Genomic DNA, 24,970 nt, shown 5'->3' with positions numbered 1-24,970 from the left:
TCAAAGATGTGACCCCAGCCACAAATTCACACCAGAACCAGCTATTCTGAGGTCACATGTTCAGATTCCAAAGGGTCCCTCATGGCTTGGATTAAAAAAAAAAAGTTTTCCCTCTCTAACTACTATCAGAAATGATGTTATGATAAATGCCTTGATGCTGTGTGGTCAGTTCAAATGTGCCTCTGATTTTTCCCCTATCATTTGCTTTAAGTTAAAGTTTTGAATCATCTTCTTTTTAAAAAATTTATTTTATATTAGAGTATAGTTGATTTCCAAAGTCATATTAGTTTCAGGTGTACAGCAAAGTGATTCAATTATATTTATATAAATACACACACACACACACATATATTTATTCTTTTTCAGATTATTTTACCATATAGGTTATCACAGAGTAATACTGAGTAGAGTATTACTGAGTGGAGTTCCCTGTGTTATAAATCAGGTCCTTACAGATCATCAGTTTTATATACAGTAGTGTGTATATGCTAATCCCAGCCTCCCAATTTATCCCCCTTCCCACCTTACCTCTTTGGTAACTGTAAGTTTGTTTTCTATGTTTGTGAGTCTGTTTCTGTTTTATAAATAAGTTCATTTGTATCCTTTTCTTAGATTCCATATATAACTGATATCACACGCTGTTTGTCTTTTCTCTGACTTACTTCACTCAGTACCACCATCTTTGTGCTGTGCTTAGTCGCTCAGTTGTGTCTGACTCGGCGACCCTGTGGACTGTAGCCCACCAGGCTCCTCTGTCCATGGAATTCTCCAGGCATGAATACTGGAGTGGGTTGCCATTCCCTTCTTCAGGGGATCTTCCCAACCCAGGGATAGAACCTAGTTCTCCCACATTGCAGGTGGATTCTTTACCATATAAGCCACCAGGGAAGCCTAAGAATACTGGACTGGGTAGCTTATCCCTTCTCCAGGGGAACTTCCCAACCCAGGAATTGAACAGGAGTCTCCTGCATTGTAGGTGAATTCTATACCAGATGAGCTGCCAGGGAAGATAATCTCTAGGTCTGTTCATATGGCTGCAAAGGCATGATTCCATTCTTTTTATGGCTGAGTAATATTCCATTGTATATATGTATTACATCTTTTTATCCAATTATTTTTGAATGGACATTTAGATTGCTTTCATGTCTTGGCTGTTGTAAGCAGTACTACAGTGAATATTGGGGCCCATGTATCTTTTCAAATTGTGGTTTTCTTCATATATATGCCCAAGAGTGAGACTTCTAGATCATATCATAGCTCTATTTTTAGTTTTTTAAGGAACCTCCATACCATTCTCCATAGTGGCTCTACCAATTTACATTTCCACCAACACTGTAGGAGGGTTCCCCTTTTTCTACACTCTCTCTGACATTTAATGACTGCAGACTTTTTTATGTTGGTCATTTTGACCAGTCAGAATGGCAATGGTTTTGATACCTTATGGTAACTTGATTTTCATTTCTCTAATAATTAGCATTGAAGCATCTTTTTATTCTTTTAATTTGGAGTCCAACCTACTGGAGGTCCAATTTCACAGTTTTTGAGATTCTTCTATATACCTAAAGCTTTGCTGGAAGCTGGAGAAGGAGAGAGAAGACATAGTCTCTGAATGTGGTAGAAATAGACACCCCACAACAATTTCAGTGTATGCTGAGGTAGGAAGAGAAGTATTCAACACACGAGGCTGGGGGCATTGCCCGGAGCATGAGTAACTCTCCTAGAAGCCAGGAGTAGGGTATGTGGTTACAGAAGAATCAAACAACCAGAAAAAAAAAAAAAAAATTCCATGTACAAAAAAAGAATCCCAAATTAGTGACCACCTGCCCTGCATTCTTATTATAGCTCTGTCATGTGACTTGGACAAGCTGTGTATGCTGGGTGGAAAGGAGTAAAAGGAAAGAATTTGAGGTCTATTTCAGCTCTAAAATCTGCATCTTTCTTATTCGTAATCAAGGCTTTTTAAGAATGCTAAGCTGTGCTGGAGCAGTGCTTTCTAGAGCAGCAGTGGCTACCATTTACTGAGAGCTTGCTAGTCTCGGGCCTTCTGCTGAGCTGTTCAGATTATTGACTTTCTTAATCTTTGCAGCAAGTATGTGAGGCAAAAGTGAAATGAAAGTTTTAGTCGCTCAGTTGTGTCCGACTCTTTGTGACCCCATGGATTGTAGCCCACCAGGCTCCTCTGTCCATGGAATTCTCCAGGTAAGAATATTGAAAAGGATAGTCATCTCCTCCTCCAGGGAATCTTCCAGACCCAGGAATCGAACCCAGGTCTCCTGCATCACAGGCAGAGTCTGTACTATCTGAACCGCATTATTCCCCTTTTTTCAGACAAACAGTTGTTGTTGTTCAGTCGCTAGGTCGTGTCCGACTCTTTATGACCCCATGCACTGCAGCACGCCAGGCTTCTCTGTCCTTCACCATCTCTCGGAGTTTGCTCCTGGAGCAAACTTGGATGTTGCCACCCAACCATCTCATCCTCTGTTGTCCCCTTCTTCTTCTGCTCTCAATCTTTCCCAGCATCAGGGTCTTTTCCAGTGAGTCAGTTCTTCACATCAGGTGGCCGAAGTATTGGAACTTCAGCTTTAGCATCAGTCCTTCCAGTGAATATCCAGGATTGATTTCCTTTTTGCTTATAAAAATGATATTCCTGTTTTTCTGATAAGCAAACAGTGGCCCAGAAAAAAATTCATCGTTCTGTGCAACCAGAACCACACGAGGGACTGGGGGTGGAACCCAGATACAAATTCAGGTGTGTCTGGCTGCAAAGACTGTTTCAGAAAAGGTAAGAAAGAAGACCTACAGTGTCCACAGGATCAGGGCTTCTCCTCTTGAGAATTTCCTCTTAGCCCTTCAGGCTGGAGCTGTTCAGAGACATCTGTGTTAGTTGAGGTAATGGCCTCAGGGCTGAGAAGGCCCTCAGAGATGGGAAGTGACTTGCCACACAGCCAGTTCATGGCGCAGCTTCACAGAACTGGTCTCTTCCAGGGCAAGCCTGAGCAGGCAAGAGGGACAATGAGAACACACACTGGGATTTAGGGAGACTCAGTTGCCTCCGCCCTTGGGGTCATTTGGCAAGTGCTTTCGTGTCCCTCTTCTATATCTGCTGTTCTGCTAGACCCTTGAGACAGACATGAATAACGGTGTGGGGTGGAGGGGCCCTGGACACCAGAATATAAAGATCCTATTGGACTTGAAATCTCTTTTTTTTTGTAACTTTTTCAACAATTTTATAAAAATTTTAAAACATCAATAGAGTTGAGAGAATTTTACAGCAAATACTCATATATATCTACCATTAAATTCAGTCATTAACATTTTTATACATTTTTTTACTACATATTTATCCTTCTGTCTACCCATCGATCCATCTTATTTTTTGATGTAATTCAAAGTAAATTTCAGGCATTAGTGCATTTCTCCCCAAATACTTCAGCATGCATGTATAATTAGAATTCAATATTTTGCTCACAGAAATATTTTTAAAGATACAGGGATATTGGCTTCTGACCTTGACTGTGATAAAATTAGCAGCTAGACCCACCCCCAGGGGGAGAGGAAGGGACCCTGGAACCTGCAGCCCAGGGGCTGGAGAGAGAGATGAGAGATCTGGGCTAAGTGTGCCCCTCGCATCATCTGGGCAGCTGTTTCCTCGGACCAGGGGATTCTGCACCAGACCCTGCACCTCTGTGTGAGGAGAGGGGCAGGCTGGGGTCTCCCTTGGTTGCACCTGCACACCTGTGCGATCTGGGGTAAGGCCAATTTCCCTCTTCAGATCTCATTTACAGCACCTGAAAAACAGAGATAATGGTAGCACTTGCTTGGAGAAATGCAGAGGTTGGATCTAGTGATGTCAAACGTTCCCCACCCCCAGCTCTGAAATGTTATGCCCGGCTCTCAGGACTTTGATTCCTTCTCTTGAGAACTGGAGGGACCGTTCGGGAAGATGCTGCAGAGGCCTCGATGACAGCAACTCAGCTTGTTCGCCGTGTTATGACAGCATGAGGAGTCCCGCGCTGACACACAGGCGAGGCGATGGGGGGCGAAGCGGCCGAGGAGAAGATAATGTTTCTCTAGCCTGCAATTTCTTTCAATTTCAGGGATCGCAATTACTAGGGCAGGAGTTAGTAGCATCCATGCCCGGAATGCTAAAGTGAGTTTGGTGCCACTGGCGGAAGCGGCTTTGCATTTAAAGAGGGAAGACTTAGGCAGTGTGAAACCCGGGCTTCACATCCTGTGTGTGTATGTATGTGCGTGTGACTTATCGTTGTTTAGTCGCTAAGTTGTGTCTGACTCTCTTGTGACCCTACGGGCTGTAGCCTGCCAGCCTCCTCTGTCCATGGGATTTCCCAGGCAAGAATACTGGAGTTTGCCATTTCCTTTAACAGGGGATCTTTCCAACTCAGGGATCGAACCCACATCTCCTGCATTGGCAGTGGATTCTTAACCGCTGAGCCTCCAGGGAAGCCCTTGTATGTGAATACACACCTGTATATGACGGAGGGTGGAGCAGGAGTGAGAAAGACAGGTGTGAGCATGGTCAGGGAGGAGGGTGGTGGTGGGGGAGGTGAGGTGATGGTCCTGATTTAATTTTGCATGACCCTAGGAAAATGACCTCACTTCTCTGCACCCCAGCTTCCTCACTTGTATCATTGAGGTAATGATACTTAAGCTGCAAGATTATTGAAAAGTGTTCTAGTTTGTTCAGGCTGCTATAACAAAATACTGTAGGCTGGGTGGCCTAAACAGCAGACTTTTACTTCTCACCGTTCTGGAGGCTGGGGTGTCCAAGCTGGAGGCACTGGCAGATTCAGTGCCTGGTGAAACCTCACTTTCTGGCTTATAGATGACACTTTCTCCCCATGTCCTCACATGGCAGAAGGGACAAGGAGTTCTCTGAGGCCTCTTTTATAAGGACACACATTCCATTCATCAGGGCTCCGCCTTCCCAGAGGCCCCACCTTCAAATACCATCACGCTGGGGTTAGGTTTCAGCATATGAATTTGGAAGAGATGGCTGAGACAATGATCCAGACCTCACAGGAGGGGGATCGCAGGACTGCAGCTGAAAGCATTCCTCCCCCCCAACCCTACTCCTATCCCATTCAACTAGGAGGCATTCATTCATTCGTTCACTGAATATGTGCTTATTAAGACCCTAATTTGTGTTTCAGCCACTGTGCCAAGGCTGGATACACAGAAGTGAATAAAACAGATGTGGTCCTTGTCCTGTAGTGTTCTTGGGCCAGTGAAAGAGACACCAAGTGACCAGGACCAAAAGTCCAGTGTGAAAATGCTAGGATCGGGGAAGGATGGGAGCTGTGGAAGCTCAGGGAAGGGGCATTGATCCCCCAAATGTACAGAGAGACATCAACAAAGTCCTGGGGCGGGGGGACACAAAACTGGAGTGTGGTAGGCAGAAAAATGGCCCCAGGGCTGTCCATGTTTTAATCCCTAGAATAAACTATCTTACATGGAACAGGCAGATTAAGGGTGCAAATAGAAATAAGGTTACTAATAGTTGATCTTGAAGTAAAGGGAGTATCCCATGCAATCCAGGTGGGCCCAATGTAATCTCACGGGTCCTTAAAGTGGAAGACAGAGGCCAGAGAGGAGCTCAGAGTCTTGTGATGCCAGAAGGACTTGACTTGTCTTGACGAGCTTTGAAGATGGAGCCAAGGAACGGGGGTGTTCTCAAAAAGCTGGAAAAGGCAAAGAGATGGATCCTCATCTAGAACCTTCAGAAAGTGTGTGCGACTGGCTGACACCTCGACTTTAGCCTGGAAACCCCCGTCAGACAGCTGACTTACAGAACTCTGAGATAGTAAGTTGATGTCGTTTTAAGCCATGAGGATTGCAGTGATTCGTCGTGATAGCAACAGAACACCAATACATGGAACCAGTGGCATCCTGGAGTTAGGACTGACATTTGAGCCAGTCCTTCTGGCCCTGGGATGGGAAACACATTGGAGGGATAAGGCTGGACACTGAGACCTCAGTTAACAGACTTCAGTGATAGGTCCCGGGAGAGTGGATGGTGTTCAAAACCAGAACAGACAGCTGGTGTATGCTGCGTCTCCACCAGACTCTGGAGTGAGAGGGGGATCTGCCACAGAGATCCTGCAGCCAAGACCTACCAGGCTTGGGATGGAGACAGGCAGGCAGAGCGTGGCCATCCGAGGCAGCGCTGCCCGGCTCGTCCCCTTATTCTTCTTCCAGCCCCCACCACGTGCAGCGGTGATGGCGACCAGCAGGTTCCACCTCCTGAGGCTCCCTCAGACCTGTCCTCTTCCCTGTATTCTGCCATCCAGCTCCTCCATCACGTCTTGGCTGGATTGCTGCAAAACTCAAACTCGCTCTCCCTTGCCCCAGCCTTGTTCCTTTCCCAGCCCATCCTCCACCCTGCATCCCGGCAGTCATTCTAAAGATCCAGCTGGATGGCATCACTCTCTTGCTTAAAACCTGTAATGGGTCTCCTTGCCCTCAGAATAACCACATTCTTTAGCATCCCATAACGCATGTACGCACACGCACCCCCACACCTTTGGGCCTGGCAATGTTATTGCTTGTGCCTGAACCCCACGACCACCTCCCTTCCTCACTGTCTCTCTGGATAACTCCTCCCAGTCGGTCAAGACTCACCTCTGTCAGGGAGCCTCCCTGGCTTCCCTCTCTGAGTTAAGTGCTCCCTCCCTGGTTTTCTGAACCTCTTCTATGAATCTTAAACTATCACATTTTAACCTGTACCCATGTCTTTAACCGGAGAAGGTAATGACACCCCACTCCAGTACTCTTGCCCGGAAAATCCTATGGACAGAGGAGCCTGATGGGCTGCAATCCATGGGGTCGCTAAGAGTCGGACACGACTGAGTGACTTCACTTTTGCTTTTCACTTTCATGCATTGGAGAAGGAAATAGCAACCCACTCCAGTGTTCTTGCCTGGAGAATCCCAGGGACGGGGAAGCCTGGTGGGCTGCCGTCTCTGGGGTTACACAGAGTCGGACATGACTGAAGCGACTTAGCAGTAGCAGCATGTCTTTAACTAGTTAAGGGTTCAAACATTTTTTTTTTTTCACTGCAACTCAGTTATACAGAACACTGTAGTCTTTATATTTTACAGTTGACATAATCTTTCCCTCAAGCTTTGTTTCTACTGGTAGCAAAAAAAAAAAAAGTCAACTTGCCAATTAAGAGTACAGAACATACTCTTTAAGATAACTGTCTATTCTATTCAGAGTTGAACACCTCACCAGCCAGCCCTGTGTTTCCCTTGCTAGGCAGTCTCCCTGACTTCCACTTGGCCTCAAGGTACAGACAGGGGTTGGGGGGAGAATGACTTTGGCACAGGTGTGGTCTGATCCTTGCTGGCATTTGCCAAATGATGATTTCCTGTTTGAGCTTGGCTCTCAGCCCTTGTGCTGGCATCCATGATGATATGTGGATGGTCTTAGGTGTTTCTTTTGAGAGGGGCTATGTGTTGGAATCCATTGCCCAGTCTGAGGTCATGAAGTCCCCACTCTCCATGGGACCCTTGTTCTAATCTCAGGCCTCCTTCCCCATCTTGCTTCCACTGGAGGAGGGGAGTTGTACCAGAAAGTCTTGTCTTATTCTCTCTACCCTGTGGGTACAAGACTTTGGAGGTGGGGAGCTGACTTCTACTGGTCTCTTGCCCACCTACTGCTAGCCATGGGACCTCCTGTCAGCTTGTCAGATAAAGGGGCTCACAACCCCCCAAGACTATATTCAGATCTGGGGGAGCAAACCCTGTTGCTGCTGTTCACCCCCATCACCGTGGGTTTTTCTTATTGGCATTTGTTAGAACTGCCATCGAGGCTGCGGTGAGTAAGGAGAGGTATGGACTCCCAGAAATAGGGTCAGTGACTCTCAAGCCTGAACTCTTGGCCGCTTGGCCTTGGTCTTCTCTCCTAGGCAATTCCTCCCCATGCTAGTGGTAGAAAAAGGGTTTTCACCTTCCTTTCTCTGTCCTCTGAGAACTCCCCTGAGGTCATAGCCTATACCAACTGCATGTTAAAATAAGATATTATGATCTGGGTTGGCCAGGCCTGCCTTTGATATAGAAAGGACCTTCACTCCCAGCACAGGCTGGCTTTCAAAACTGTTGTCTAGCTCAAGACACTACAAAGTCAGCTTTGACGTCTAGCCCAAAGCTGAGGGATGGCTCTCTTTGTTTTCTAGAAGGCATCCGCTCTTCTATCGAAGGAGTGGAAGTCTTTGATTTAGCAGGTGGGCTGCTATAGACCAATGTGGTTTATAGGGAAGGAAAAAGTCTTCATTTTTAACATTTTCAACACTACCATTCACCTTGCACACATATACACATGTATGTAGGAAGCATTTGTACACGCATCTCATACTAGACTGTGAGCACCTTGAGGATGGAGAACATCTGTTTTTTCTTTGTTTTCCCAATGCCGGGCACATAATAGTGAAAATATGTTGAATGAATGAAAAGTTGAACGAAAGAATGACTCGGTTTGGAACACTGGAACAGAGCAGTTGCCTGAAGACTCCTAATTAAGAAGCAAATCACATGAGAACAGTTTCTGTCTCATAGAAGGGCAGAACTTGGGGTGGGCGTGAACAAGTGTGAGCATCAGTTTAATCAACATGAAAGCCTCTGATTCTGGCATCTATAGGATGGCTACAAAATCTAGTCCAATGCCTCTCAGTCTGAGGTTCAGAGAAACAAATAATTGGCACCGGTCTCCCACCCCTCCCAGCTCTAGAGGTAGGGAGGAGCTTCCCCCAACCACCCAGCCACACAGTGATCAAGCCACGAGGAGGACAGGCCCCCCAACTCCTTGATCCCAGAAGAAACCGCATCTCAGCCAAGGTCATCTCCCTCGGCAAAAAGACTCAGCTTAGCTGGAGGTAAGTTACAGGTCCCAGTTTAAACCAGAGGAGATGCCCTCGTGAGTGTTGGGAGTTTGGGGGCACCCTTTTCATATGGCTGTGGACAGCCTCGGAGTGCCAGGGAGAGTGGCCCCTCCCTGCGAACTCAGCAGCACACAGGCCAAGATTCCTTGTCTTCTCTCCATAAGAAAAGGCTGCAGACAGTGCTGGCTGGCTCTGGGGTGATTTACTTCCCTGAAATACCTCAATTTAAATGCTAATTTCCCCAGAACTGAGGGGTGATCGGCTCTTGCATGCTGGTCGCTGTGTATTAATATATCCAAAATGCTTATACGTGTTCTTAGATGGGGACAGGCAAGAAGTGAAACCTTGTGAGGGGTGGGGGAGGGTGGCCAAGGAGCCCGGCTCCCCTTGCTTGGCATTCCTATCAGCACAGGGCAAGGCTGATGGCAGGAAAGCTACAGGAGGCGCGTGCTCCGGGGGCATGCTGCCCAGGTCTGTGTGACTCGGAGGTGGTGTGCTGGTGGCATGGGGGCTGAAGAGGCCACCTCCCCCTCAGCACACACTTGAACAGATGCTTGGGGGGGCTTAGGCTGTGAGCAGGCACTGTGCTGGGCTCTCTGAGGCTCTCAAAGAAATCCAGAATCTGGTGTGGGACTCAAGAAGAGGGACTGGCATTAAAGATAACTCAGGGAGAGCTCCCTGGTGGTCCAGTAGTTGGAATTCTGAGCTTTCACTGCCGAGGGCCCGGGTTCAATCCCTGGTCACAGAATTAAGATCCAGCAAGCCAAGTGGAATGGCCAAAAAAAAAAACAACAACTCTATGTGAATCCTCCTCCTCAGCCCTTGAAGTTGAACTCATCGCTCCTGTTTTGCAGATGAAGTTACCAAAGCTCATCAAATGAAAGTTCGTTCTTCAGGGGATCTTCTGGACACAGGAATCGAACCCGCGTCTCCTGCTTAGCAGGCAGATTCACTAGGGAATCTGAGCCACTGAGTCACTAGGGAAGCCCCGGGCCCCGGAGAGGCAACAGAAAATGGAACGGCCCTCATGGAGCCCACAGTTTAGTGGGAAGAGCAGGTATCCAGCCAGGTCCCCATGCATACTTCTGGGATAGGAACCATCAAACTCTTCATGGAAGAAAAGAGCAAGATTCTTTTTTCTTTTTCCAGGCTTCATAATTAGCTTTATTTATTTTTTTTATAGTCATCAGATTAATTTTTTTAGTTTTTAACATTTTTTTTAATGTTGTATTAACAATGTTGTGATAGTTTCAGATGGATAGCAAAGGGACTCAGTTATATATATATATATATACACATGCATCCATTCTCCCCCAAGGCCCCCTCCCATCCAGGCTGGCACATAACATTGAGCAGAGCTCCAGGTGCTATACAATAGTCTTGTTGGTTATCCATATTAAATATAACAGTGTATACATGACCTTCCCACAGTCCCTAACTATCCCTTTCCCCCAGCAATCATAAGATCATTTTCTAAGTCTGTGAGTCAAGAGCAATTTTATAAGAGGGTGTAACAGGAGAAGTGACCCAGGGAAGGTTTCTCCAGGGCAGAAGATTAATGTGGGGTCGGAGTGACAAGTAGGAGTTGGCCTGGTTCAGGGGTGGGGGCGGGGCAAGAGCTTTCCGGAGAGAAGGCAAATCCGGAGTGGATCCTTTGCCGGAAGTGAGTATGCCCCACAAGAGGAACATTAGGCCAGTCGGTGCAGCCTGGTGGTGGGCAGACGGCTGTGCTTCATGAAATAAAGCAGAAGGAAGCAGCAGGGGCTAGATGGTGGAGGCCTTTTCACGCAGTGCCTGCATTCTGCTGCAGGCAGCCCTGCTCATTCCCCCTGCTGTTCCCCGAGGGTTCCCCACAGTCCCTGTAGCATGGGGGAACCCCAGTCCAAGTTTGTGGAATCAAAGAGACCTCCCACTCCCAGAGTTCTCCTCAGACCCAGGGGCCCAGGATGTGCTGTTTTAAACATCTGATGAACTGTTTCCATCTAATATCAGTTGAGATGGAACTATTTTCATGGATATTTGGGGGGAGAGGTTTGTACAAAGAAACAGTGCCCCTGTTGCTATTTGAGACACATACATTTATGCAGATACACACACATGACTACATCCCTGGGCTCAGAAGCACACCTGTCTCTGCCCTGCTCTCAGGTTACTCTGGATCAAGAGCACGTGGTCTGGACTGATGCCTTGAATGTGTGCCAGATGCTAAGCTAGGAGCCCCATTGTCACTTCCTGATGGTGGCCCTCAGGTGGACAAGTTCCTAGACTTCTCTGAGTATCCATTTCTTCATGTGCAAAATGGGAATAATAATAGTAGTTACGGAATTCTCACGCGGTTAAAAATGACACACGCACTCACGTGTGTCTTGGCACACTACCAAGCACATAGCTGATGATCGACAGATAGGATCAATACACAGACAGTACTTACTCTGCTTCCTATCTTCCGGCTGTTAGGATTCGGTAGTTGCCTGTTAGCTTCGACTACACACGCACCCACCCATACCCAAGTCTGAGAATCTGGATTTGTTTTCGAGCCAACTGAGTTTAGGCAAGCACCCTGCTGTCCTCCCCGTCACCTTCCCCAGGTGGGTGGATTCTGAGCTGCCTTCTGGGCTGTGTCTGGGGTCCCCAGCCCAGGGGAGCGTCCCCAGCTCCCCCAGCTCCGTTCCTCGCGTGTCCTGTTTTGCCTCCGGGGAGAACTGATTGATGCAAAGGCCCCGGGCGCCCTCTGCTGGCAGAGGCCATGCAGGACTTGTGGCATCGCCCAGGCAGACGCGAAGGGGCGCAGTTGGGAGGGACCAACCTAGGTCCTTGTTCTTTGCTGTTGCTACCTTTTCACTCCCTGATCCGCCCCCACCCCCTTCTCCCTGCTCTTTGCACTAGCTTGAGAACTCCCATCTTTCCATGGTCTCCCTCTTTCCCATGCTTTTCCTCGAGACCCTTCCTATGGCCTGGAAGCTCAGGGAGACAACTTTCCTCCAAGCAGAAGAGTATGAGCCGGCCCCCTGCCGTCCCGAGGCTGGCCAGTGTGCTGCCACGTACAGAGGTCAGATTAGCCCACAGAGTCAAACCCAGCTTAAAGAGAAGGCAGAAGGCTTAGAGGAGAGGAACGTGGGGCTGGCGAGGGGGTCACTGTCCCCCTCCTCTGCAATTAGAAAATCAAAGCCAGAGAAGCCGTGAAGTGGAGATGCTAGATGGTAAAGTGAAAAGTGATAAGCTTGCCTTCAGATCCCTCTTTCCAAATGTACTCGACTTGTAAGTCCAGGAAAGTCAGTTCACATCTCAGAGCCTGTATGGGGCAGGGCCAGGGGGTGGGGGAGGTGTGATCATGCCCATCTCATGGTGTTGGATAAGGGTCCTGAGGTCACCTGTGGAGCGGAGCACTGGTGTGTAAGTCGCAATGAGTAACAAAACCCTTCTTTCGGTGTCAGCCTGTCTGGGCTCAGCACACCCCGGGGTGCTTCGGCTCTTCCAGCTTTGAGAGCTTGAGACTGTCATGGACAGCATCTTCAGTGCCCTGCACCTGTACAGTAATGTAGGGTGTGGGTTCTGGGGTCAGACCACCTGAGATCTCCCACTTCCCAGCTGTGGTTTTAAGCAGTTACATAACTGCTTTGTGCTTCAGCTTTTCCACCTCTGAACTGGGGGTGGTGGGGGGGCTGGTTTGACGGCACCTAATTCACGTGGTTGGGTGAGAGCTCATGTAAAGTACAAGGAACATTGCCTGGTGCCTAGGAGGTGCTCAGCCAACAGCTATTGCCATCATCCTTATTACTGTGATTTCATTAAGGCAGGATGAAGAGCTCTCAGGGTCCCTAATTTACAGATGAGAAAACCGAGGTTTGAGTGCTTTGCTCCAGATTACCCAGCAAGGATGCAGTGTGGACAGAGCAGGGTGCCAGTCTTCAGAAACGTCTCCCTCGTGCCCTCGTGAAACAAGCGTTTGGGTCTTGTGGGGAAGGAGGAGACCTTGGGTCTCGTGCAGAAGCCTCCAGCCCTCCGGAATCCCCAGTAACCAGCCCCACTGCCTGTTCTGCATGGCTGGTGTATTGTCTCCCCCACACACGGCTGGGAAGATCTCAAGGGTCAGGGGAGAAGCCAGTCTGTCTCTGGGTCCTTGAGTGCTTGGCTCAGGGCTCCACTCAGCATGTGTTTGCTGAATGACTAGGGCAGGGGGACACCCTCCACCTCATTATGTCTCTAAGGGAAGCTCTGTAAACCAGAGGCCACCGCATGAGGGGGACAGGAGGAAGCTTTGTTCCTTAGACCCTCGTTGGGGTTGCATGCTACTTGGGGGCACTTCCGTGGCCCCTGGCAGGCTCTCTTTTTATATTCACAGGGCTGTTCCACATACCCAAGTGTGCAGACAAATCAAAGGCCATTCCACCTGGGCAGAATCCATGATCACAGGCACACATGTAGATGAACATGGGCACACACATGATGCACAGAATAACATGCTTACATGTACAAGTTTGGACCCAGAAACTCGGCATCATAAACACACAGGCCCGGTCAACAGTCCCAGGCCCAGCAGCTTACCTCCCCAGCTGTGTGGTCAGACAGACCTGGTTCCAACCCCAGCTTCACTACCTCTTAACTCTGAACCTCATTTTTTTTTTCTTTTGTGTAAAATGAAGATAATGATGACTGACTTGGGTCATTGCGAATATTAAATGATTAAATGGATGTGAAGTGCTTAGCCAGGTCCTAGCAAAGTGTAGAAGCTTAGTCACTAATTGTGAGGGACGACAATGACAAAGATGCTGGTGATGTTGAAGGTGGGGATAATGTGTCCGTCCCTGGAGTGCGACCTGCTCAGGGGTCAGACATGGGGAACGTGTTCTCTAAATGAATGAATAGAAGACACGTTTCACAGGTGCCTGGGGTGGAGTGCCTGGGGACGTGGACACAGACAGGAGGGTGACCCAAGCCACACAACGCTTGCACGTGTCCTTTTGAATTGCCCGAGATCCAGGCCTCAAAGGCATTGCTTTGGCCTTATGGATTTTTGCTTGCCTGTCTCTGATTTTCATTTCAAGGCTGTGTATTCCAGGTGGCAAAATGAAGTGATAAACATTCCCTCCCTTTGTTCTTCGCCTTCCCCGCTCCTCCTCTCCAGATTGTGGTCAGTGTCTCTAACTGAGGATTTATGAATAAAAAGGGACCTCAGAAGTCAGGTTTGAATATGAAAATGCCTTGGATACTGTCCATGCCAAGTGTCTGTCAAGTTTCCCTTGCATGCCCCCAGCTAAGGCAAGCTCACCACCTTTCAGTGACAGGCTGTTCCAACTTCAGGCACATCTATTGTCTAGAAGATTGAAGCATGTCTCCCTGCAATGCACAGTCACCCCGTTCGCCACACCTTAAGGCTACCTTTGCTCAGGGTTCAAGTGCCCTGAGGTCTTTCTTCTGTTTGCTGGGGTGGCCTTGCAGTGGAGGGACAGAGGCATCTGAAGAAGTTGGGACAGAGAGAGCTCTGGCCTAGGAGCGGGGAGAGCTGGTCTTGCGTCTGAACCATTGGTTGTCCATGACAGTTTCACACCTCTTCTCCAGGTTTCAGTTTGCCCATCTCTGAAAGGAGAAGTCCGATCTGAAAGATATCTTGGGATCCTTTCACTTGAGCACGCAGACAGCCATTCTCTCCAGCTCAGCCTCAAGCACTCCACGCTGTCCTCAGTCCCCTCTCATGCTGGCTCACCGTCATCACTGCTTATGTAAGGGGACGTTTCAGCCAAATATACAGCTTATGGAACATCAGACTGTGTCCTGAGCAGCTGGCAGCTTTATCCCATTAAATGTTTCAAACTACCCTGAGATCTCACTTTTATAGACAAGGAGACTGAGGTTCCGAGTGGACCAGCAGCTTGCTCTCAAGATCCTGCAGCTACTCAGTGGTGGGCCGGGACTCAAGCCCCAGCCTGCTGGATTCTAGAAGCTGTCATTAGCACTCTGTTCTCGGAGCTGGGATTCAGGGAGCCAGAGGCCTCCATCCCAGCGACCCACCACCCCCCCAACTCACCAGGCTCTCCTCTGACTCAGAGCTTCCTGCCCTCCTGCCCCACAGCCCCTTCACCCTGCCTACCCATGCCCACACCCCCATCCCCCAGCCTCTGCTTCCTCGACCTGGCAGTCTCTCTGCTCCTCTCCACAGGGAGAACAACTTCATCAAGGACTTCCCGCAGCTGGCCGACGGGCTGCTGGTGATCCCGCTGCCGGTGGAGGAGCAGTGCCGGGGGGTCCTCTCCGAGCCCCTCCCCGACCTCCAGCTGCTCACTGGTAAGACACACAGATACTGGATTCCTGCTCTCTGCCCCTCGGCCTTCCCTCTGACCACACAATGGTCTCCAGGATCGGCCACTCAGCACGTCCAGAATGGGCCCTGCCAAGCCGCTGTGCTAGTGAGGATGTGAAAGGGGCCTGCTGTTTCTAGGGCTCTTAGGGACAGTGAAGAACTGGGGGCTTCCCTGAGACTCCAGACTCTGAGCCAAGGCCGGATTTACCCTCTCGGCAAACTTCAGTAGGCAGCGCGGTGTTATTAACCGCAGTCACCAGGCTGCACGTGGGATCAGCAAACACATCCACCCCCAGAACTGAACCTCTGGACCCTTTGGCCAGCCTCTGCTCATCACCCCACCCCCACCAACCATCCTACTCTCTGCTTTTATGAGTTCAAAGGTTTTAGATACCACACGGAAGTGAGATCATGCAGTTCATTTTTTTTATATTTATTTTTAATGGAAAGATAATTGCTTTACAATATTGCTTTGGTATCAGCCACACATCAGCATGAATTAGCCATAGGTATACATATGTCCCCTCCCTCTTGAACCTCCCTCCTACAGCCCACCCTTTCCCACCTCTCTTAGCCATACCACGAAACACATTGGAGTCATGTCTAATGAGCTGGATGAACCTAGAGACTATTATACAGAGCAAAGTATGCCAGAAAGAGAAAAACAAATACTATGTATTAACATGTATGTATGGAATCTAGAAACATGCAGTTCATGTTTAAGTCATTTAAAATAAAATAAGTGGACCTTCCCCACCCCCCACCCCAACCAGGAACCTCTTTCACTTAAAGCACATTAAGTCATGCAGCTTGTTTTTGAACGTGGACACTGAGCCATCCTGTAGGGTGGGTATTATTTTTCTCATTTTGTAGATGAGGAATCCAGGCTCAGACAGGTGAAGTGAGCAGCTCACGGTCACACAGCAGATCTGCCAGGACTGGAACCAGGTGCTGTGGCTCCAGGTCTTCTGCCCTTTTTACTCCCCTCTGCTGTTCGCTACAACCCCCGCCACCCACAACCTCTGTTTCTCCCCTACAGGGAAATACTCTTTGGCAGGCTCTCCTGAAGCCTGTATTTTCTGCCCCACTGCTGGATGCCCTCTACTCCTCCTCATCTGCTCCAAGTTCCTCTTTTGCCCTTTTATGGAGGACTTTTCCAAGTTGTAAGGGCCCTGACTCTGCTCTGTGGTACAGAACGCTGTGGTTCTGCATTAGTGGTACAGACTCTTAGGGTTATTTGTTTTGATTTGGGGTTCCTTAATAAAGGAACTGTTACATTTTAAGAGTTAATTTTTTGTTTTTGTTGTTAATCAGAAAAAACACCCCTCCTCATCCCAGGGCTTCGTGTCACTCCTAATCCTTGGGTGGGAATCTAGGGCAGGATCAGGTAAGAAGGGGGTCAGTAGTCGAGTAAGACCAAGGATGGCTTGTGGTCAGGAATGAGAGGCAAGAGAGTGAGTCAGTAAACAGATATTTATTGAGAGTTTGCTATATATCAGGCTCTGTTTTGGAGTATTGGAGCCTCTATATACCAGGCTGTGCAGGAGTAGGAATAATATAGACCATGGCCTTGACCTCAAGAAACTGACATTTCACTGAAACAGCTTGTATTCCAGGTGGAATCCAGTATGGACCAGGAGTGGGGAAAGTATAGGATGGAATGATGATCACTTACAGGGGAGGTTTAGGGAGGGAATGAGGGCAGAGAAGCTGGACTTGTAAATGTTTTGATAATCAAAAGAGGTAGTAGGTTTGGGGACTTTTGTTTTTGTTTATTTGATGATGTTGCTTTTGTGTTTTGTTTTTTTCTTTTGGACACTATGGTGCTTAGTCGCTCAGTTGTGTCCAACTCTTCACAACCCCATGGACTATAGCCCACCAGGCTCCTCTGTCCATGGGGGATTCTCCAGGCAAGAATACTGGAGTGGGTTGCCATGCCCTCCTCCAGGGGATCTTCCCAACCCACGGATCGAACCCAGGTCTCCCATACTGCAGGCAGATTCTTTACTGTCTAAACTACCAGGAGGAAAGCCCTTTGGACACTAAAGCACCAAGTAAATAAGCTGCATCAACAACCTGCATTGAAGTGTCTGCCTTGTTCTCTTGGTGATGGCCCTGGTTGCCAATACCCCCTCCAAGTCTGCTCTGAATTAGGACGGGCAGTCATAGATGGGGCAGGGACTTCCCTGATGGTCCAGCAGTTAGGACTCTGCACTCCCACTGCAAGGGACAAGGGTGCAATCCCTGTTGGGGAACTAAGATCCTGTATGCTGAGGCACGGCCAAAAAGAAAATAATAATTAGATGAAACAAGATTAAACATTTAGAAAAAAATAATAATAGTTGGGGCGGAGGCTGCCTGGGACTGCTGTCCAGTCTTCCCATGCAGACTGTTTCCTTCACCCTGACCTGAAACATGGCCTTCTCCTCCTCTCCCACCCTCTCCCCTTCTCTCCCCAGTGTCTGCAAAGGAAGGGCAGGACAGGCAGAGCAGACAAAGAGAGAGCATATATTTCTAACAAAACAACCTCGCTCCAGTGGACCTCTCTTTGGGGATCATGAATATTTTACTTTAGAATGAAAGCCTCTAAAAAATTACATTATTTCTGAAAAGGCTAGGGAGGAAAAAAAAAAAAAGAAGAAGTTGACAGTAATGGACAGCTTTAATACTGCAGTAATGTCCAGGAAGAAATCATTTGTTCCAATGAGATTCTCATTTTAATCTTGGTATCAAATACCTCTTTAAGTGCCTCCGCACCAGGGGACAAGAGAAAAGGATAGAAAATGTGCCTGCCATTTGCTGAGGATACATAACAACAAAAATAATAACTGCTGATGTGACTAGCATTTCTTTTTCGTGTCTTTTTTTTTTTTCCTGATTACAAAAAAGGGAGTCTGCAGTGCTTCGAGTAGAAAATTTAGAAAATGGAGATGAATATAAATCAGAAAACAGGAATCTTTTACACATCCACTTGCTAACCAAGTTAACCACTTGCTAACATTTTGTTTTGTTATTTTTTCCTTTATGTTTTGTCTATACTTGGGTTTCAGAAAACGTCTTCTATGAAACTTGAGTGTCAGTGGGCCCTGGAAACGGGGCTCCTCGCCAAAGACATTTGCACAATGCTGCGCGCCGGCTTCATGTACCTTTAAAATGTATATTAATTTATTCAAGGAGCTGAGAAATTATACAGTCTGTTTTTTTTTAATCTTGTTTAACTTTGTTTAGCCACTGTGTCTTGGTCTTGTTTAAAATGGGAAGCTTTTGTGTGTGCACACAGGTGTTTTATGAGACATCAAAGGACATCTCATGTTTCCATGTTAGGAAATAACAGTCTGTACAGGATGGGCAGACATAAAAGATCAGCTGATGAACGTGCGAGGCTTTGCACGGGCTCTCTGTCACAACTGCTCCGCTCTGCTGTCGTTGTGCAAAAGTAGCCTCAGGAGTAGGTGATGCGTGGGCCCCCAGCGCACGTGTCCGACATTTTGAGGTTACCATAAAGCTCCCGCTGCTCTTAGTTCATTTGAGTCTCACGATACACCTACTAAATAAGGTCAGCCTAGGTAGCCATGGGATCAGAAGGGGAAACTGAGGCACCGCAGTGTCTAGCGCCCCATGGTAAATTGCCTCCGGGGTTAAGTGGAACCAGAAACCCACTCTTGCTTGTAGAGTAAAGGGGCCATGTGAGCTCTAGAGCAGAGAGAAAAGGGCGGCTTGAGGCTGAGGTCAGAGGCCAGGAAGGAAGAGGCCTGGAGGCGGGCTGCAGATCCCACCGTCGGCCCCAGAGGGCTGAGCTTAGAAGAGGGGGCCGTTCCCCAGAGCCCAGGGCTGCAGGGCGGGTTTGTGGGGTGAGGCCTGTAAACGCGGGGCTCACGTGACCTTATTCCCTCCCCAGGAGACATCAGGTACGACGAGGCCATGGGGTACCCCATGGTGCAGCAGTGGCGTGTCCGCAGCAACCTCTACCGCGTGAAGCTCAGCACCATCACCCTCTCGGCAGGTGAGCTCCGCCGTCCGCAGCCAGGGGACTTGGCGTAATTCAGCACAGTCCCGGGGTGTGCCAGGGCCCGTGCTGGCACTGGGGATGTCTAAGGAATGAGGCCTCGCCCCCTGCCATCAAAAAGCTCACAGGGAGGGTGGAAGGACAAGCAGACAGACGGTGACGGCCACACGTTATAGGAGGTCAGGGCAGTAATGGGGCCACCGTCCGTTCTGGGAAGTCAGAGGGGCTCCTGGAGGAAGGGGGCTCTGCACAGGGTTTGGCAATCTAGCTCACGCCTACATTCTCGAAGTATTTCAGGCATGTGGGTTCTTTCAGGCACTGATTCCTCTAGTCTCTTCTGATTTCCTTTCCTGCCCATCTCCTCCTGCTCAGCAATAAGCATCCCTGGTCCCCCTCCCTTCACCAGCACACACACACACACGCACTGTTCACACTTTGCCCACGTGAATCTTTCCCCGTGATAGAGATGGCTTATAATTCTCAAATGGGACATTTAGTTTCAGACTTACAAGTCTCAAACGGGACGTACAGTTCTGAAAATGGGACATTTTCTCTCTTGGCTTTGTGACTCTGCATATGCCGTTCCCTCTGCCTGGATGTCCTTGCATATCCTGCGTTACTTGGAGATGCCGCCCCCATTATCTGTTCCCCTGGGAATAATGCAAGGCATTCCCTGTGTTCAACTGCTAATGTTAAAGCACTAACAGGTACTTGATTGATATCAGAATCCTGTCTCCTGCACCTCAACTCTGACCTGCAAACTGTGGGTAGAGCTTGGATCCTATTTATTCCTGTGCCTTATATTCTTTTTGGTTCTCCTTGTTGATGAAGGAATAAAAATTAAACAAAACTGGAAAAAGGAATAAGTAATGGACTTTGGAAAGATGAGGCCCAGACTTGGAATTTTCTACCCTGACTTATTCATAGACTGCCACTGCGTTATTGTCTGAGTGTCTCGTGATTATGCCAGCTGCTTTCTTATCTTTTTTTCTTTTCCAGTATCAGTTTGCTCATGAGCACCATGGAACTCTTTAGCCTGGATATTGGGGAAGTGTAAATAGTTATTATGGCTGACACCAGCCAAGCACTTTATAATGTTTTGTATCTCGGGACTTACATCAGTCTCAGGAGGAAGGCATTCTTTATCCCTTTATTTTTCAGATAAGGAAATCAAGGGTCAGAGGGGTTAAGTTGCCCAAGGTCACACAGCTAGTAGGTGGCAGAACAGGAGTGTGTCAAGGATTTGATGGCAGTGTTGTCTGCCTAGATAAAGAGCCACAGGGCTTCTCCGTGGTGTTATTTATTACTGAGCAGAAACCATCTCATTATTAACTCTGTTGCATTAATTACCCAGTTGCATGAGTTAACAGGTTGATGGAGAGGGGTTGTTCCAATCAAGCACCCATTCTTTGAGTCCTATTTCGCGTTCACCACCACCTACACCTTTCCACAGCACTTGTGAGTGACTGCCATGTTCCTGTTAGAACTACAAAGGTGTATCTGCTTTAATTAATCAGTAATGACGCTCCCGAGAACCCCCTTGTAAATCAAATGTTTGCAAATCGGAGCTCATTTTCAATGTTGAAGAAGCGCTTGCTCTTTTACGTTTTACTTTGATGTGGCACAGAATCAGTTGTTCTTATTCTCATAATGGAGTCAGTGCACCTGCCATGTCTGGAAATGGGGGTGGGAAAGGACGCACGTGCAGATTTAGAGACAAATGGGACAGCGCTTCTGCTTTCAAGGTGATGCCTGTTGAAGGTACAGGGAGTAGGTGCCTCAGGCCGGGATGGTGTGAAATGATCCCTTGGGGGAGGGATGACTTCCTGGGGTCTGGAAACATGGATGTGACTCAGAGAGGAAGTGGAAGACCATTCCAGGTAAATGGTGGGGTGGGTGTGTGTGTGTGTGTGTGTGTGTGTGTGGGTGTGTGGGTGTGTGGTGTGTGTATGTTCGGAGTCGGGGAAGGATATAAATAAGAAAGTGTGATGAAAATGCCAAATCACATTCAGGAGAAATAGGAAAACAGATTTGGCCAGAGGTGAAGCCTAACATATGTGCTCATGGGAGACGAGCTTGGAGCCCTGGGATACCCAGATAAGGTCATTGGGCTTTATCCAGAGCACAGAAGAGCCCGAAAGGTGTTAAGGCTCCTGAAAGCGTCGCTTGGTGCCCTGCCTGCAGGAGGAAGAGGGCAGGGGGTCCGTGGGCGCTGAGTGATGGCCCTGCAGACCCTATGCCAGGCACTGAGGACTCAGGACCCTTTGGCATAGGACTAAGGACAATGGAGCAGCAAGGAGGCCCTTGACAATGGCAGGAGAAAGAACATACCATTGTTTTGGAGACAGAAAGGGAAGTGATGTTCCTGGAAGCTAAGCCAGGGATTACATCTGAGGAAGCAGAATGTCTGCTGAGCCTGGGCTAGTGCAGCGCCTCCGGCTCCAGCCGTGGACAGTTCAGGCCCAGGGTAATTGGGTATGTGAGCAGTGTGTGCACTTCGGGGTGAGAACAGAAGTCGGTCGGAATCCTAGCTCCTCTGGCTGGAGGACCAAGGCAAATCACTTCCAGTCTCTGACCTTTGACCTGCTTATCTACTGGACAGGGCTCATTACGGTGGGGACTGCAGTGCTGAACTGAGGTTAAACGAGACAAAGTGGCTGGCACCCCTAGCAGCGTGCCCGCCACACGTTAGCTGCTCAGGAGACCTCAGCTTTGATTTTTCCTGATTGTGGCTTTTGGGTCACCGGCGTTTGTCCATCCTCTGCTGTTGACTCCCTCTGGGTGGTGTCTCGTGTGTCCACCAGAGACAGCGCTCTTTGCCAAGTAAGGGAGGGATACTGTGCACATTTGGCCGATGCTATGGTGAAGGACAAGGTACCAAATCCGGGCTTGCCATTTGCTGGGCGCCAGCCTCCCAACTCTGACCACCTCCACATGCTCCTCCTCTGTCCAGGCTTCACCAACGTCCTCAAGATCCTGACCAAAGACAGCAGCCGGGAGGAGCTGCTGTCCTTCATCCAGCACTATGGCTCACACTACATCGCAGAGGCCCTCTATGGCTCGGAGCTCACCTGCGTCATTCACTTCCCCAGCAAGAAGGTCCAGCAGCAGCTGTGGCTCCAGTACCAGAAAGGTAAGCCTGGAGGGCTTGCTGGGGTGGCGGCCAGCTGAGACATGGGGGTCAGGCCGCTGGGGACATAACTGAGCTCCCTGGGAGCCAAATCCTGGCTCTGCCACGTAGGAACTGGGCGGCCGTAAACAAGTCCCTGCGCCTCTCAGGGCTTCATGTTCACCGGGGATGGAATGAGGGACCGTGTGATGATTCCTCAGGATTCTTTCAGTTCAGGCGTTTTCTGAGACCCCAGGGTGGACTCCAGAACTCTGGCCTTCTACTGCGAGTTCCTTGTTTCCCACTCTGTCCTCTCAAAACAACTGCCGAGGTCAGGAGGCTGGGGAAACTGTAGGGGAGGGGAGAGCTATCTCGTTGACACCTTCTCTCTGGGCTTCTTGGAAGAACCTAAGGGGAGCGCGGGCTCCTTTGGGAGTGACCAACTCATGTCTGAGGGGACAGTTTCAAGTCTCACCATGGAGACGCCTTTACCCTCAGGCAGGGTCACCAGGTCTTATTTCCCTCCATTTCTCAGCTATTTATCAGAATTGGAATTTCCCTGAAGCAGAAGACCAGTCTCTGTCACTCCCCTTGGAAAATCTGCCCCCTTCTCACCTCAGTTTTCCCTTCCTGTGAAATGGGTACTTTAGCGATTCCTGTCTACTTCCTACGTTAACGGGAAGTAGTTTATGTGATAGCATTTTGAGAAAGACGGAAATAAGGCATACATGCATTGTGTATTATTATAGCAGTTCCATGTAGTCACAGGCTCATTTCACTGATGAAAAAATGAGTGTCGGATAGGCCAAGAAGTCAAGTGCCCTGTGGACACATAGCTAATATGCAGCAGGGTGAAGATCACTTCCTGTTATCATTGTTACTATTCTTATCAATTAATTTAAAAAGAGAGGCTCTCGATCGATGGGAAGGGTGAGGAGCGATGTTAAAAATGTGCTTGTACCTTCTCCACGTGGTCCAGCCACATGGCCTCCAAGAACCAAACCAAGTGTAACTCAAAACCACAGAATGCAGGCGCTGGAAGGGATCTGACAGCTCTCACTGGGCTCAGCACCCTCGTTTTACAGCTGGGAAAACTAAGGCTTAAAGGAAAGAAGAGTCTTGCTCAGAGTCCCTCAGCTCCCCTGGGTAGGGCTCTCCATTCCCCGTCTAGGTCTTCTCCTGCTGCCCCTCATCCCCGGCCGGATGGAGCTCCTGCCTTTGTCCTTTCCAGAACCCTTCCCTTGGCACCCTCCACCCCGTCATGGTCTCACCCCGCCTTCCCTCCTGTGTGCAGCTGTGTGGGGCACGGGGTGGTTTATAGGCGCAGGGGAATAATTGAGTTGTCTGGGAATAGCTTCGTTTTATGGCTGTAACAATGACAGTCTTTAAGGAAGTGCATTAAATCAATAGAAGTCTCATGGTGCTACCCTATAAATAACGTGCCACATCATTAAGCAGAGCAATAAGCTTCTGGACTTCGAAGTAATACAATTAGGTTATGTTTATAAAAGCCTTCCTCACTGTGGCCACTGAACTAATTTGCTTCGTCCTGCGTTCGGGGCCTGGGACATGACTCTCAGGCTGCACCCCACCCATAGCCTTCCTTGGCTGCTTCCAGGACCTGGACTTTTTCACTCCAGAAAATGCCATTCCTTGTCCACTGGTTTATGGCTAGTAGGATGGGGAGAGGGGCAGACGGAAGCTGGCACAGCCACCAGGGGTCCCCTTCAAGACTCAAAGAGGTTTCAAGTTTGCCACAAACTTGCTGGCTGAACTTGGTCCAGTAGCTTTGGCTTCTGGGCTTACAAGGCAAAGGTACTGTTCTCTCCTCTCTCCCATATTGGCTCCCAGAACAGGATGATAGTGAAAAGTGAAAATGTTAGTCGCTCAGTTGTGTCTGACTTTTTGCGACCCCATGGACTGTAGCCCACCAGCCTCCTCTGTCCATGGAATTCTCCAGGCAAGAATGCTGGAGTGGATAGCCATTCCCTTCTCCAGGGGATCTTCCTGACCCAGGGACTGAACCCGTGTCTTCCGCATCGCGGGCAGATTCTTTACCGTCTGAGCCACCAGGGAAGCCCCAGAACAGCGCAGGGATGCGCTGTGTTAAGACAGCTTAACTGACCTGCGTGTTTCTTCTCTCTGTCTTTACCTGAGGTGACATCAAGCACTGTAGTTTCACTTTTTAAATTTGGAAGTGATGCTGGAGAGGAAGTGGTAGAGAAGCTGGAAGTTTCCCCTGAGCGATGGAAAAGCTTCTAGACGTACAGACGGCTGAGGTGTGTCTCGTCTCCCCCAGCCACCTTTGTGCCACCAGCATCTGCGTGTCAGCTGGGTGTCACTGACATCTGCGAACCAGGGCTCACTGGGGACCAGGTCAGGATGAATCTGGGGTTGGAAGCTGATCACTCTCGGGCCAGAGCTTGTGGGGAAGAGGACAAATCAGAACAATGTCAAGTGGGACAGTTGTTGTTGTTTAGTTGCTAAATTGTGTCCAACTCTTTGCGACCCTATGGACTTAAGCATACCAGGCTTCCCTGTCCTTCACCATCTCCTGGAGTTTGTTCAAACTCATGTTCATTGAGTTGGAAATGCCATCTCATCCTCTGTCGCCCCCTTGTCCTCCTGCCTTCGATCTTACCCTCCATCAGGGTCTTTTCC

General features: G+C 48.9%; 1 protein-coding gene across 1 annotated transcript in view; it reads left to right on the top strand.

Annotated features, from left to right (window-relative positions):
* Positions 1-24,970, top strand: part of ASTN2 (astrotactin 2) — a 1,029,079-nt gene that overhangs the window by 736,804 nt on the left and 267,305 nt on the right. Inside the window, exons 14-16 of the mRNA XM_055579471.1 lie at positions 15,054-15,178; positions 19,093-19,197; positions 22,154-22,333. Of these exons, the coding sequence (XP_055435446.1) occupies positions 15,054-15,178; positions 19,093-19,197; positions 22,154-22,333 (410 nt within the window). The remainder of the gene's footprint in view (positions 1-15,053; positions 15,179-19,092; positions 19,198-22,153; positions 22,334-24,970) is intronic.

Source organism: Bubalus kerabau, chromosome 4 (assembly GCF_029407905.1).
Source record: "Bubalus kerabau isolate K-KA32 ecotype Philippines breed swamp buffalo chromosome 4, PCC_UOA_SB_1v2, whole genome shotgun sequence".
NCBI classification, from domain to species: Eukaryota; Metazoa; Chordata; class Mammalia; order Artiodactyla; family Bovidae; genus Bubalus; species Bubalus kerabau.
Note: the sequence above shows the minus strand (reverse complement) of the source record. Positions and strands in the feature narration are given on the sequence as shown.